General features: G+C 41.5%; 1 protein-coding gene across 2 annotated transcripts in view; it reads right to left on the minus strand.

Annotated features, from left to right (window-relative positions):
* The window catches only part of TMEM255A (transmembrane protein 255A), a 56,848-nt gene that overhangs the window by 25,748 nt on the left and 17,862 nt on the right, over positions 1-13,238 (minus strand). For both annotated transcript variants that reach the window (XM_006215890.4, XM_072955565.1), the window contains exon 5: positions 1,141-1,209. In XM_006215890.4, the coding sequence (XP_006215952.1) occupies positions 1,141-1,209 (69 nt within the window). The remainder of the gene's footprint in view (positions 1-1,140; positions 1,210-13,238) is intronic.

Consider the following 13,238-nt stretch of genomic DNA (forward strand, 5'->3'; position numbering starts at 1 on the left):
AGCTCATGCCTTTCTGGTATGCTGTTGGCACATACACACTTCTGCTCCTCCCTCCTAACCCAAGAATAGTTCGAAAAATGGTAAATTGGTGACTGGGGAAGGAAAATGGAACAAGTTGATAGAAGAGCTGTAATTGAAGTATTTTCCCCAATGCCTTTGGAGCAGGGCCACCGCTTTGCCTGACTCCAAGGGCACTGCTCACACTGTATTTTATGGAGAATGGCTTCCCCTGAACTTGGGCAATGTGATTGCCATTTTACATCCACTTGTCTCCCTTTTCTCCCAATCACAAAGTTACCATTTTTCTAACTATTCTTGGGGGTGAGGGGGAGGTTGACTTTCAATTTGAGGTTAATAGAGTACCAAATGGTTGAGGTTCCTAGAAGCACATGGTAGAGTTTCATATTAAATGTGTCTCTGGGATGGGGAAGGAAGATTGTGAACTGAAATGAAAGCTGCCCAAAAATGACCTGGAGTCGAGCTTTACCTCACCACCCACTGCCTCAAGTTCTGTGTGAGGCCACATGGAATGCAAGAAGAGCTGTGCAGGGCAGGAGAGACGCACCTTGTGTGTGTCCCTGCAAGCATTATGAGACTGGCCTCTTGGAGGTGTCATCAGAGGGGCCAGACCAGCAGTCCAGGTCTCCCCAGAGTGTCAAAGTGGACCAGGCTTCTCAATTACCCTCATTTGGCTTCCTGACACCTCCTGAATGTGGGACTCAGGCTCTGCCTCCCTGGTCCAGGCCTGGGGCCTTGGTGGGGCTCCTGCTTCTCTTCCAGCTGGACATAGAGTCCAGGCAGCTGAACCATCAGCCACAGCAATGGGGGAGGGGCCTGCCCTGTGGCCTCTGTACTCTCATCTGTCCTTCGTGGGATCAAAGCCACACACTGAGAGGATGCCTGCTAGGGTCAGAGGGGCAGCCTGTGGCCACAGAACAAAGTAAATCTGATTAGGCCTCCTGATGCTCTAACCTATGACCATAGCCCCATTAGCACTGTGCTCTGACCCACTGAACAAATCAACTAAAGAAACCTCACAACAAGGTGTAGGCCTGAGTAAAGGAGTTAAAGGAAGGGGTTTCCAGGCAGAACAGAAACTTTCCCAAGAGGTAAGACATGCAGCCTCATTCTGGCTCTTACCTCCTCAGCTTCCTTCTGGGATGTCTTGGGGACATAGTGGCACCGGTTGGCATAGAGTGGCTTCAGATCCTAGAAAGTGAAACACCAAACCAAAGTGGGTTTTGGCTTTGGAAAGTAAAGCCTCAGGTGCTCTAATTTGTAGTAAAATTTTTGGATACACACACACACACACACATACACCGCCCCCCAAGAGCAGACAGTGGGTGGGTTAATTTCTGAAAGTTGCCCATCTAGGGAGCCTGAGAATGTGAGGATCAGATAAAAATGTTCTAATAACTTCTTTCTACTGGGCCACTTGTTTAACGGGAAATTAAGAAATTTATCAAGGAATGGGCTCAGGATCAAGATGGTGAAAGAGAAGGACATGGAGCTCACCTCCCCCTACAAGTACTCAAAAATACATCTACATGTGGAACAATTCTCACAGAACACCTACTGAACTCTTGCAGAAGATCTTATACAATCAAAACTACAAAAAAGATCACCACATAACCAGGTAGGACAAAAAAAGAAAAAAGAATTGATACAGGACCTGTACCCCTGGGAGAGAGCTGTGAAAGAGGAAAGGTTCCCTCACCCTGGGAAGCTCCTTCACCAGTGGGGAGTTCAGCCAGGACAGAAAGGGTGCTTCAGAGGCTCGAAGGAGAATGCAGCAGCCAGTTTGCAGCAGGCAGAACAGAGAGAGCCCAGCACAGAGGGTCCATGCCCCCTCGCTGCACTCCTCAGCCCAAGACGCACATCTGCTGGTACACGCTGGGGCTAGATGCTGAAATTCAAGCTTTAGAGGACAGACCCAGGGAGATGACTGGGCTCCTTGGGCTGGAGTGTGGTATGGGCCACAACTGGGAGTGTGTGCAATGGAGCCTGGGTCTGCTATAAAAAGCCCCATTGTTAACTTGAGTGAAGGAAGGGGCGGGACCTCGCCATAGCAGCCTCTTTCTTGGCATGCTTACAGGGGTGTGGCTCTGCCATAGAAACCCCATTGTTAAGACATGCACATGAAGGGAGGAGCAGTACCCTGCCATAGCAGCCTCTTTCTCAGCATGCTCATAGCCAGCATTGCTCCACCGTAGAAGCCCCACTGTAAATGTGTGCATGCAAAGGGAGGAGCAGAACCCTGCTATAGCAGCCCCCTTCTCAGTGTGCTCACAGCCAGCACAGCTCTGCCTCTAAGAGCTCTGGGAGAGCACAAGTGCTGACAGGTTGCTCCCAAGCTAAGGCAGGGCAGAAATCTGAGTCTATTTCCAGGGGCCATGTAACTTCGGAAGCAGGGCTGAAATCTGAGCTGTGTCCCAGGTGGCTTTGGTGGATTTATGCCACCGGTGCCTTTGTAAGCTCAGTGCCTTGTGGGACATCTGAGCAGATTACTGGTGCATGGCTGGGGCAGGTCTGGAGTTAGCAGTGGGTACACATGCAGAGGCAGGGCTGGAATTTGGGCTGACTCTGTAGCTCCCAAAGTGGATCCAACTGCGTGACTACATGCAAGTATGGTGAGCCCTGATGCCTGACTTCAGTGGATATGCACTGGTGACTTTGTGAGCATAGCACCTGAGGGACACCCGGACAGGCTACTTTAATTCCCATGGCTGAGGTAGGGCCTTGGGCAGTGCCAACAACAGTGTACTTTGTGAGCCTACACAACAGGTGACAGACAACATCACAGAGTGCACTTCCCAGTGGACAGCTCCTGTGGAGGAATACTCAGTGGCTCCTCTCCCATTGGAAGCGCTCCAGTCCCACATACCTCACACTGCAGCTCAGAAATGGATCTGGGGGCTTCTATGCCAACAAGTGGGGAGCAGATCCTGTCCCCGACAGAGCTGTGACAACCACAGAGCCAAGAGGAGGCCCTACTCAACATCCAGTGCAGGCTCTGGTCACCACTACACCAACCACACCCCCTATCAAGGGGATAACAGCCAGCATACATGGAAGAAAGATGTGTCAAGCATCCATACTAAAAACAGCCCTCATGGCAAAAATATTAGATGTGCACAGTCTACACAGGGGTGCTCCCACTTGAAAAAAACAACCCTTCAAGATCACAGTAGATAACTATTACTCCTAAATTCAGAGTCAGAAATATAAGTAAAATGAAGAATCAAAGGAGCCACTCCCAATTAAAAGAACAAGACAAATCTCCTTAAAGAACAAACAATGAAAGAGACCTCTCCAGTCTACTATCACAAGTTCAAAAAGGAGATAATAAAAATACTGAAGGAATTAAGAAAGGCTATCAATAGAAATGCAGATCATTGTAATAAAGAGATAGAAACTATAAAGAGGAGCCAAGTAAAATTAGAAAACTCATTTGCTGAGATGAAAGCCGAGCTAAAGGCAATAAACAGTAAATTAAATAATGCAGAAGAATGAATAAGTGATCTGGAAGATAGAATAATGAAAATCACCAAATCAGAACAACAGACAGAAAAACAAATGAAAAAAATAGAAAGTAAGGTAAAAGACCTATGGGATAATATAAAGCGTGCTGATCTATGCATAACAGGGTCCCAGAAAGAGAAGAAAGAGAAAAAGGGATTGAAAATGTATTTGAAGACATTATGCCTGAAAACTTCCCAGACCTAAAGAAGGAAACAGATATCCATGTACAGTAAACACAGGGGGTCCCAAACAAGATGAGCCCCAAAGACCAATACCAAGACATATTATAATTAAAATGGCAAAAGTTAAAGATAAAGAGAAGATTCTAAAGGCAGCAAGAGAAAAACAGTTAGTTACAAGGGAACCCCCAGGCTATCAGCTGATTTCTCTGTAGAAACTTCACAGGCCAGAGGGGAGTGGTAAGATACATTCAAAGTCCTAAAAGGGAAAAACCTGTAACCTAGGATACTCTACCCAGCAAGATTATCATTTAGAATAGAAGGAGAGATAAAGAATTTCTCAGACAAACCAAAACTAAAAGAATAAAGCAATACTAAACCTATCCTAAAAGAAACATTGAAAGGTCTTCTGTAAACAGAAAAGAAGCAATAATCTACAGAATAGAGAAAATCACAATTGGAAATGTGATGATAACTACAATGAACAGCAAAAGAATAAACATAAAGATGTAAAAGAGGACATCCAAATAATAATATGTGAGGGAGAGGAGTAAGAAAATGTAGGGTTTTTTTCTTCTTTCTTTTTCCTGAATGTGTTTGAGCCTATATGACTATCAGTTTAAAGCAAGTAGATACAGTAATGGGTTAACATACTTGAAAAACAGGGTAACTACATATCAAAAGCATACTATAGAGTAACAAAAACCAAAAAGAAGAGAACTCAAGCATAATACAAAAGAAAAATCATCAAATCACAAAAGTAAAAACAAAAAGAAAAAGAAAGGAATGAAGAAGAAATATAAAATCAACTGGAAAACAAGGTTTAAAATGGCAATATATACTTATCAATAATTACTTTAAATGTCAATGTACTAAATGCTCTAATCAAAAGACATATAGTTGGGAGGGGCATAGCTCAGTGGTAGAGTGCATGCCTAGCATGTACGAGGTCCTGGGTTCAATCCCCAGTACCTCCATTTAAAAATAAATAAATAAATAAACCTAATTACCTCTACCCTCCAAAAAAAAAAAAAAGACATACAGTGGCAGACTGGATAATAAAACAAGAGGCTACAATATGCTGCCTACAAGAGACCCACTTCAGGGCAAAGGACACACATAGAGTGAAAGTGAGGGGATGGAAAAAGATATTTCATGCAAATGAAAATGACAAGAAAGTGGGGTTAGCAATACTGATATCAGACAAAATAGACTTTAAAACAAAGGACGTAAAGAAAGATAAAGAAGGACACTATGTAATGATAAAAGATCAATACAAGAAGAGGATATTATACTCATTAACATACATGTTCCCAATATAGGAGCACGTAAATACATAAAACAAATACTAACAGACATAAAGTGAGAAATTGATGGAAATACACTAATAGTAGGAGACATAAATACCCCACTAACATCAATGGACAGATCTTCCAGACAGAAAATCAATAAAGCAACAGAGATCCTAAATGACACAATAGAACAGTTAGCCTTAATTGATATTTTCAGGACACTATATCCAAAAAAACCCCAGAATATACATTCTTTTCAAGTGCACATGGAATATTCTCTAGGATAGACTGCATACAAGGACACAAAACAAGCCTCAACAAATTTAAGAGGATAGAAATTATTTCAAGCATCTTTTCTAACCACAATGGCATGAAACTAGAAATCAACCACAGAGAGAGAAACAAGAAAAAAATGATTACATGGAGACTAAACAACATGCTACTAAAAACCAATGGGTCAATGATAAAATCAAAGAATGAATTTTAAAATACCTTGAGACAAATGACAATGAAAACACAACCACACAAAATCTACGGGATGCAACAAAAGCAGTCTTAAGAGGGAATTTCACAGCAATACAGGCCTTCCTCAAAAAACAAGAAAAATCTCAAAAGAACAACCTAATCTACCACCTAAAAGAATTAGAAAAAGAAGAACAAACAAAACCTAAAGTCAGTAAAAGGAAAGAAATTATAAAGATCAGAGAGGAAATAAATAAAATAGAGATTAAAAAATAGAAAAATCAATAAAACCAAGAGCTTCTTTTTTGAAAGAGTAAACAAAATCAACAAACCTCTGGCCAGGATCACCAAGAAGAAAAGAGAGTGTCCAAATAAATAAAATAATGAAAGAGGAGAAATAGCAACTGATACCACAGATATACAAAAATAGAGAGAGAGAGAGAGAATACTATGAACAATTATATGCCAAAAAATGGGACAACATAGAAACATGCAGTCCACCAAAACTAAATCAAGAAGAAATAGGTAATTTGAATAGACTGATCACTAGAAGTGAAACAGAATCTAATTAAAAAAAAATACTCCCTGCAAACAAAAGTCCAGGACTGGATGGCTTCACTGCGGAATTCTACAAAACATACAAAGAAGAACTTATACCAATCCTTCTCAAACTCTTCCAAAAGATGGAAGAGGAGGGAACACATTCAAAGTCATTCTATGAAGCCACCATCACCCTTATAACAAAACCAAAGACACTACCAAAAAAGAAAATTGCAGGCCAATATCTTTGATGAACATAGATGAAAAAATTCTTAACAAAATATTACCAAACCAAATCCAACAACACATAAAAGAGATCATATACCGTGACCAAGTTGGATTCAACCCAGGGTCACAAGGATGGCTCAACATACGCTAATCAATCAATGTGATACACCACATCAACAAAAGAAAAGACAAAAACCACATGATCATGTCAATAGATGCAGGAAAAGCATTTGGTGAAACTCAACATCCATTCATGATAAAAACTCTTACCAAAGTGGATACAGAGGGAACATATTTCAACATAATAAAAGTTCTTTATGACAAACTCACAGCCAGCATAATACTCAAAGGTGAAAAACTGAATTTTTTCATCTATGTTCATCAAAAAGCCTTCCCACTAAAATCTGGAACAATACAAGGTTGCCCACTCTCACCACTTCTATTCAGCACAGCATTGGAAGTCCTAGCCACAGCAATCAGACAAGAAAGAGAAATAAAAGGGATCCAAACTGGAAGAAAAGAGGTAAAATTGTCACTATATGTGGATGACATGATACTATATATAGAAAACCCTAAAGAATCCACACAAAAACTACTAGAACTGACAAATGAATTCACCAAAGTTGCAGGATATAAGATTAATGTACAGAAATCCATTGCATTTTCTATACATTAACAATAAAATATCAGAAAAGGAAAGTACAAAAACCATTCCTTTAAAAATCACATCAAAAAATAAAATACTTAGGAATAAACCTGACCAAGGAGGTGAGAACTATAAAAACACTGATAAAGGAAATTAAAGATGATTTAAATAAATGGAAAGATACCTCATGCTCTTAGATTGGAAGAATGAATACTGTTAAAATAGCCACTGTGCCCAAAGCAATCTACAGATTTAATGTGATCTCTATCAAATTACCATGACATTTTTCACAGAATCAGAATAAATATCCTAAAATTTATATGGAATCACAAAAGACTCAGAATTGCCAAAGCAATAATTAGGAAAAAGAACAAAGCTGGAGGCATCACCCTCCCAGACTTCAGACAATACAAAAAAGCTACAGTAATCAAAACAGTGTGTTACTAGCACAAAAACAGACATATGGATCAATGGAACAGAATAAAGAGCCCAGAAATAAAACCCACAGACCTACAATTAATTAATCTTCAATAAAGGAATCAAGAATATACAACAGAGAAAAAACAGTCTCTTCAGCAAATGGTGCTGGGAAAGCTGGACAGCCACATGGAAATCAGTGAAGTTGGAACACGCCCTCACACTATACACAAAAATAAACTCATATGGCTTAAAGACTTAAACATGAGACAGGACACCATAAATCTCCTAGAAGAGAACACAGGCAAAACATTCTCTGACATAAATTGTAGCAATGTTTTCCTAGGGCAGTCTACCAAGGCAATAGAAATAAAACCAAAAGTAAACAAATAGGACCAAATCAAACTTATAAGCTTTTGCACAGCAAAGGAAACCATAAACAAAATGAAAAGACAACCTTCAGACTGGGAGAATATATTTGCAAACAATGCGACTGACAAGGGCTAAATTTTCAGAATATATAAACAAATCATACAATGACCAAAAAAATTCAATCAAAAAATGGGCAGAAGACCTAAATAGACCTTTTTCCAAAGAAGACATACAGATGGCCAATAGGCACATGAAAAAAAATGTTCAATATTGCTAATTATCAGAGAACTGCAAATCAAAACTACAATGAGGTATCACCTCAGACTGGTCAGAATGATCATCATTAAAAAGTCCACAAGCAATAAATTCTGGAGAGGATGTGGAGAAAAGAGAACCCTCCTACACTTCTGGTGGGAATGTAATTTGGTGCAGCCACTATGGAGAACAGTATGAAGGTTCCTTAAAAAACTAAAAATAGAGGTACCATATGACCTAGCAATCCCACTCCTGGGCATATATCTGGGGAAAACTCTAATTGGAAAAGATACATGCACCCTAATGTTCACAGTAGCACTATTTACAATAGCTGAGAAATGGAAGCAAACTCAATGTCCATCCACAGATGATTGGATAAAGAAGATGTGGTATATATACATAACGGAATACTACTCAGCCATAAAAATAATGAAATAATGCCATTTGTAGCAACATGGACAGACCTAAAGATTATCATACTAAGTCAAGTAAGTCAGACAGAGAAAGACAAATATCGTATGATATCACTCATATGTGGAATCTTTAAAAAATGATACAAATGAACTTATTTACAAAACAGAAAGAGACTCATAGACATAGAAAACAAACTTACAGTTACCAAAGGGGAAAGGGGGAAAGGGATAAATTAGGAGTTTGGGATTAGTGGATACAAACTCCTATATATAAAACAGATAAAGTCCTACTGAATAGCACAGAGAACTATACTCAATATATTGTAATAACCCATACAAAAAAGAATACATATATATATAACTGAATCACTAAGCTGTACACCAGAAACTAACACAACATTGTAAATCAACTATACTTCAATCAAAAAAGAGAAGAAATGGGTTTCTTGAAATTTCTGTTCTAGTTTTCTTTTATTTCTAGTTTTTGTTTTTTTGCAAAGAATCCCCAGGGAACAAGAGTCAAAACTCCAGGTTATTGCAACATCACACTCCCGAACGGAGGGAGGGAAGCTCCAATAATGAGGTCTCATTATCACCTGGGGACAGGAACAGGGCTGGCTGACACGTACTCCCTGCTGTCACTGCCACAGCTTTTCCAGAAGGAAGAACTCAGGAAGCAAGCCCCAAGGGGATGGGCAGCCACTGAGACTGTTGTAGGTTTTAACTCAATTGAACTATGAACCTTTTTCATCCAACTAGGCAGATTAGATAAAGACAGTGAACTCCGGAAATACTGCTACAGCCCAGAAAACTAACATGGGGCTCAAGGACAGTTGACTTACCCTGCTGGTTTGGCCAGCTGCCTGGTGATGGAGCTCTCAGGCACGGGGGCTGGGGTTGAACAGACGGACACAATCCGGTGTTGCATGAAAGTCTGTGGGCGGGGATGCTGCCCAGTTTCAGGGGGACACTAAAGAACTAATCATCCCCTGAGTGACAGGGGGCTTCAGCCAAAAGCAGTTAGGACAGGACAAGTGGTTTATGCAAACTGACCTTAGGGGTTTGGCTCAATCACCCTGGCAGGGGGAGTCTACCATGTGATTGCACATCTCCTGTACCTGACACCCAAGTGCCTCCTGCCTCCCAGCCTGCTGCCCCATCACGGACCTAGGACCTTCCATCAGCTGCTTCTACATGAACCTCCTAACTGCTCCATGTTCTGAAAGTACATTGTCCAGTGGGCTTAGCCTGGAGTCCGGCTGGAAACAAGTTCTCATGTTCACACCTGGAGGGTTTATTTCCCGTTTTGGGGCAATGGCAGGCGTCATTATTATCACACATAAAGGGAGGCTTGATGTGCTGGTCATAGCCCTCGTGATCTCCTGGTTCTGCAAAGAGCACTCAGCCACCAACTGCCCTAAATGAAGACAGACACGTGTGATGGCCACCCATGTGCTGCCTCTGGCTGCTCTCCTACACTGAGACCACCTGGGTAGGAACAAGCCTACAGGATTGGGAGGTAAGAAAAGGCCACTCAGCGAGGGCGTGGCAGCTTTCTACATCTGAAGGCCTAGCAACTCTTGGGGTGGGGGAGGAGACTTCTTTCCACTGAGTGTTGTGTGCACTATGCCCTGCCCTCTCTAGGTGCGTTCACACCTGTTATTTCCCATCGTCCTCATATTAAACCCTGAAAGGCAACCAGGTTACTGTTACATCCCTCTGGAAGAGGAGACACTGGCACCAGAAGGTAAAGTGACTTTTCCAGCTAGTGAATGGCTACATTAGGGGAGGAGGAAGGAAGGAAATAGAGGACAAGAGAGAGAAGGAATGAGACACATTTAGAGGGATGGGTCAGAAGGTAAGTTTTGAGGGGAAGCTGGTGTCAGTGAGGACTGGCAGATATCTTAGGACAGGGACAGTATAGGCAGAAAGGTTTTCTCAAAGACTTATCCAGCCTTACTCTAAACCCCTAAATCCAAAGCTCCATCACAGGCCACTAACGGCAGGAAGTACAAAGAGCCTAGAGTCAAAGACTAGAAGAAACTTCCAGTAAATATAATTTGGATTTTTCTCCCTTTGCCTTTGACTGATGCCAGTGATCAAAAACCTCAGGAGTTTAGGAGTAGAGTTTAGGAGTTAAGGAAATGCAAATCAAAACCACAATGAGAAACCAATTCATACCTACTAGGATGGCTAGAATTAAAAAGTCAAATAATAACAGGAATTGGCAGGACGTGGAGAGATTGGCAAACTCATCCACTTCCAGTGGGACCATAAAATGGTGCAGCCACCATTCGCAGTTCATCAAAAGGTTAAACATAATCATCACATGACCCAATAATTCCAATCATAGGCATATACTCAAAGAAAATGAAAACATGTGTCCACATAAAAATCTGTGCACAAATGTTTATCGCAGCATTATTCATAACAGCCAAAAGGTGGAAACAACCCAAATGTCCATCAACTGGTGAATGGATAACCAAAATGTGGTATATCCATACAATGGAACACTATTAGGCTGGAAAAAGAAATGAAGCACTGAGACATGCTACAATGTGGATGAACCTGAAAAACATTATACTAAGTAAAAGAATTCAGGTCACTAAAGAACACATATATGATTTCATTAATATGAAATGTTAATTAATATAGGGAAATCTATAGAAAAAGAAAGTAAATTAGTGATTGCCTAGGACTTGGGGGAATAGGGGGATTAGGGAAGTGACAACTAAAGGGTATGGGGTTGTTTAAGGGATGATGAAAATTTTCTAAAATTGATGTGGTGATAGTTTGCACATAACTGTGAGTGTACTAAAGCTCACTGAATTATATTCTTCAGATGGGTAAATTATATGGGATGTGAACTCTATCTCAATAAAGCTATTTTAAGAAAAATTAGGAGTGGGGGGAGGAGGGAAAAGAGAAAGCCATTTTAGCTCATGATGCCATCAAAATCTACTGCAGGCTTCTTGGCCACTAGGCCTATGTTGCCATGGAGACAGCCTCCGAGTGAGGAGTGCTTGTCAAATGGAAATAATAACGCCTGCCCTACATATCCCACAGGATTGCTGTGGGTCTCAAATGAGATAATAGATGTCAAGGCACACTGAACCACTAAATTTACTACACAAAAAAAAGGAATTATTGTTAATAAGATGGCTTCTGTTGAAACAAAATAGCACACATACTATGAATGCAAGCAGACTACAAAAGTAGGTATATACTCAGAGGGTAATATGCAAAAATGATAAGAATTGCTATGTTAGGGTGGTAGGATTGTGGATGGTACCTGTTGTGTCATTCACCTTTTTAAGAAGAAAAAGATGGCTGCTCTCAGCTAAAATCAAAAGGATGGGTCTGATATAGGAGCCTACATATTTCCAGCCCCAAAAGAAGACTGGGCAAAAGGCTTCTCTCTCCCACCCCTTACTTTCCCCCAACCCCTGCCCCGCCCAGAAATTATCTCCTGAGATGTCAGCAGTGACCATATGAGTTCCTCTCATCTTGACAAATGAGAGACTGACTCTTATGTCTGGGAGGAGAATCTTAGAACAAGTTGGAACTGAAATAATCATCTTGCAAATCATCCTTCTCTGGATCCAATGATACCCATAAATGACTTCAGGGTGACCTGCCCTGTTAGCCAATGACAGAAATGGAATAAAGCATCATTGATCCATAGAATGTTCTGATATTACAATTTTGTTCTAATTCAATTGTTTTAGAAAACACATAATTCCAACTGGTTCACAGGCTGTTTTCATTTTCAGTGTTGGTTCAGTTGTGGAAAAAATGAGCATCTGAGTTTATTGCAGGGTCCCAGTAAGTTGCTGTGATTTTGGTGTAGGGGCCAGATCAGGGCTACAGTATCACTTCCCTGGGACTGTTGCTTTTATGAACTCCTCCCTTCCTCCATTAAATAATATTGAAAGTTATGCTTTATTTATTTTAATTATAACTTATGACTGCATTGATATAAAGACAAGTAAATTTATATTTGTGAAAGCCTGTTTTTCTGGCAAGAAAGTTCATCATTTTTCTTCTGATTTGAAAAGAAACTATAATATTTTTAGGGGACCCTGAAAGTCCAGGGTCGTAGGGACTGTGTCTATTGAGCCCAATGGAGAAGGTGGTCCTCGGCCAGATTTCTGGAATTCTATGAAATGGAAAGTGCCAGAAGCAGGGCGAGGGCTTGGAAACAGCCCCGTGGGAAGGACCCAAATCCCAGGCTTCCCTGGGGAAAGAGCATAGGTGTGGGTTTCAGGAGTAAAACGGCCTTTCTTGAGGCACGACTTCTCCAGAGAAGGGAGCATTTGGCACCTAAACTCCAGGACAGGGCTCTGATTGGAGCCTTGTAGATCTGGGGCTTTCTCCAGACCCCAATCAGAGGGCTCCTCTCCAACCTCTGCTATAGGGGCAGCAAAGTTCAGGTATCCGCGGAAATGTGTGTGTCCTCAAGCTCTTGTCTTGCTGTTGAAGGGGAGGGAGGTCACTTCTGCCACCTTCGAGGCTCTCAGGAAGTCATGTGGCTTCTTGCTGCTCTCTCCACACCTCCTCACTCCCGACACAAATTCCAGGCCAGTCTCCTGGCCCCAATGTCCTTGTTTTTGAAGTTTCCAAATCTTGCCCACATGTCAAACAAGGCTTAGCTCCAGCCTCTCCACCACTGGGAAGCCTGCCCTGACCGCGAGTCCAAGATAAACCAATTAGAGCTTAGACCCCTCAGCTTAGACCCAGTTCTCTACATGCCTGTGTGTTTCCTGGGATGTCGTCACCTTGATGTCAGCCCCTTGAGGCAGGGATACCGCCCTCTCCCTCTTCTGTACCCCTCACAGCACTGAGCACACACCCAGCACACACACACTCGATACAGCCTCATCGTATTGCACATTTACTTTAATCCAGGACT

Source organism: Vicugna pacos, chromosome X, assembly GCF_048564905.1.
Source record: "Vicugna pacos chromosome X, VicPac4, whole genome shotgun sequence".
Taxonomy (NCBI): Eukaryota; Metazoa; Chordata; class Mammalia; order Artiodactyla; family Camelidae; genus Vicugna; species Vicugna pacos.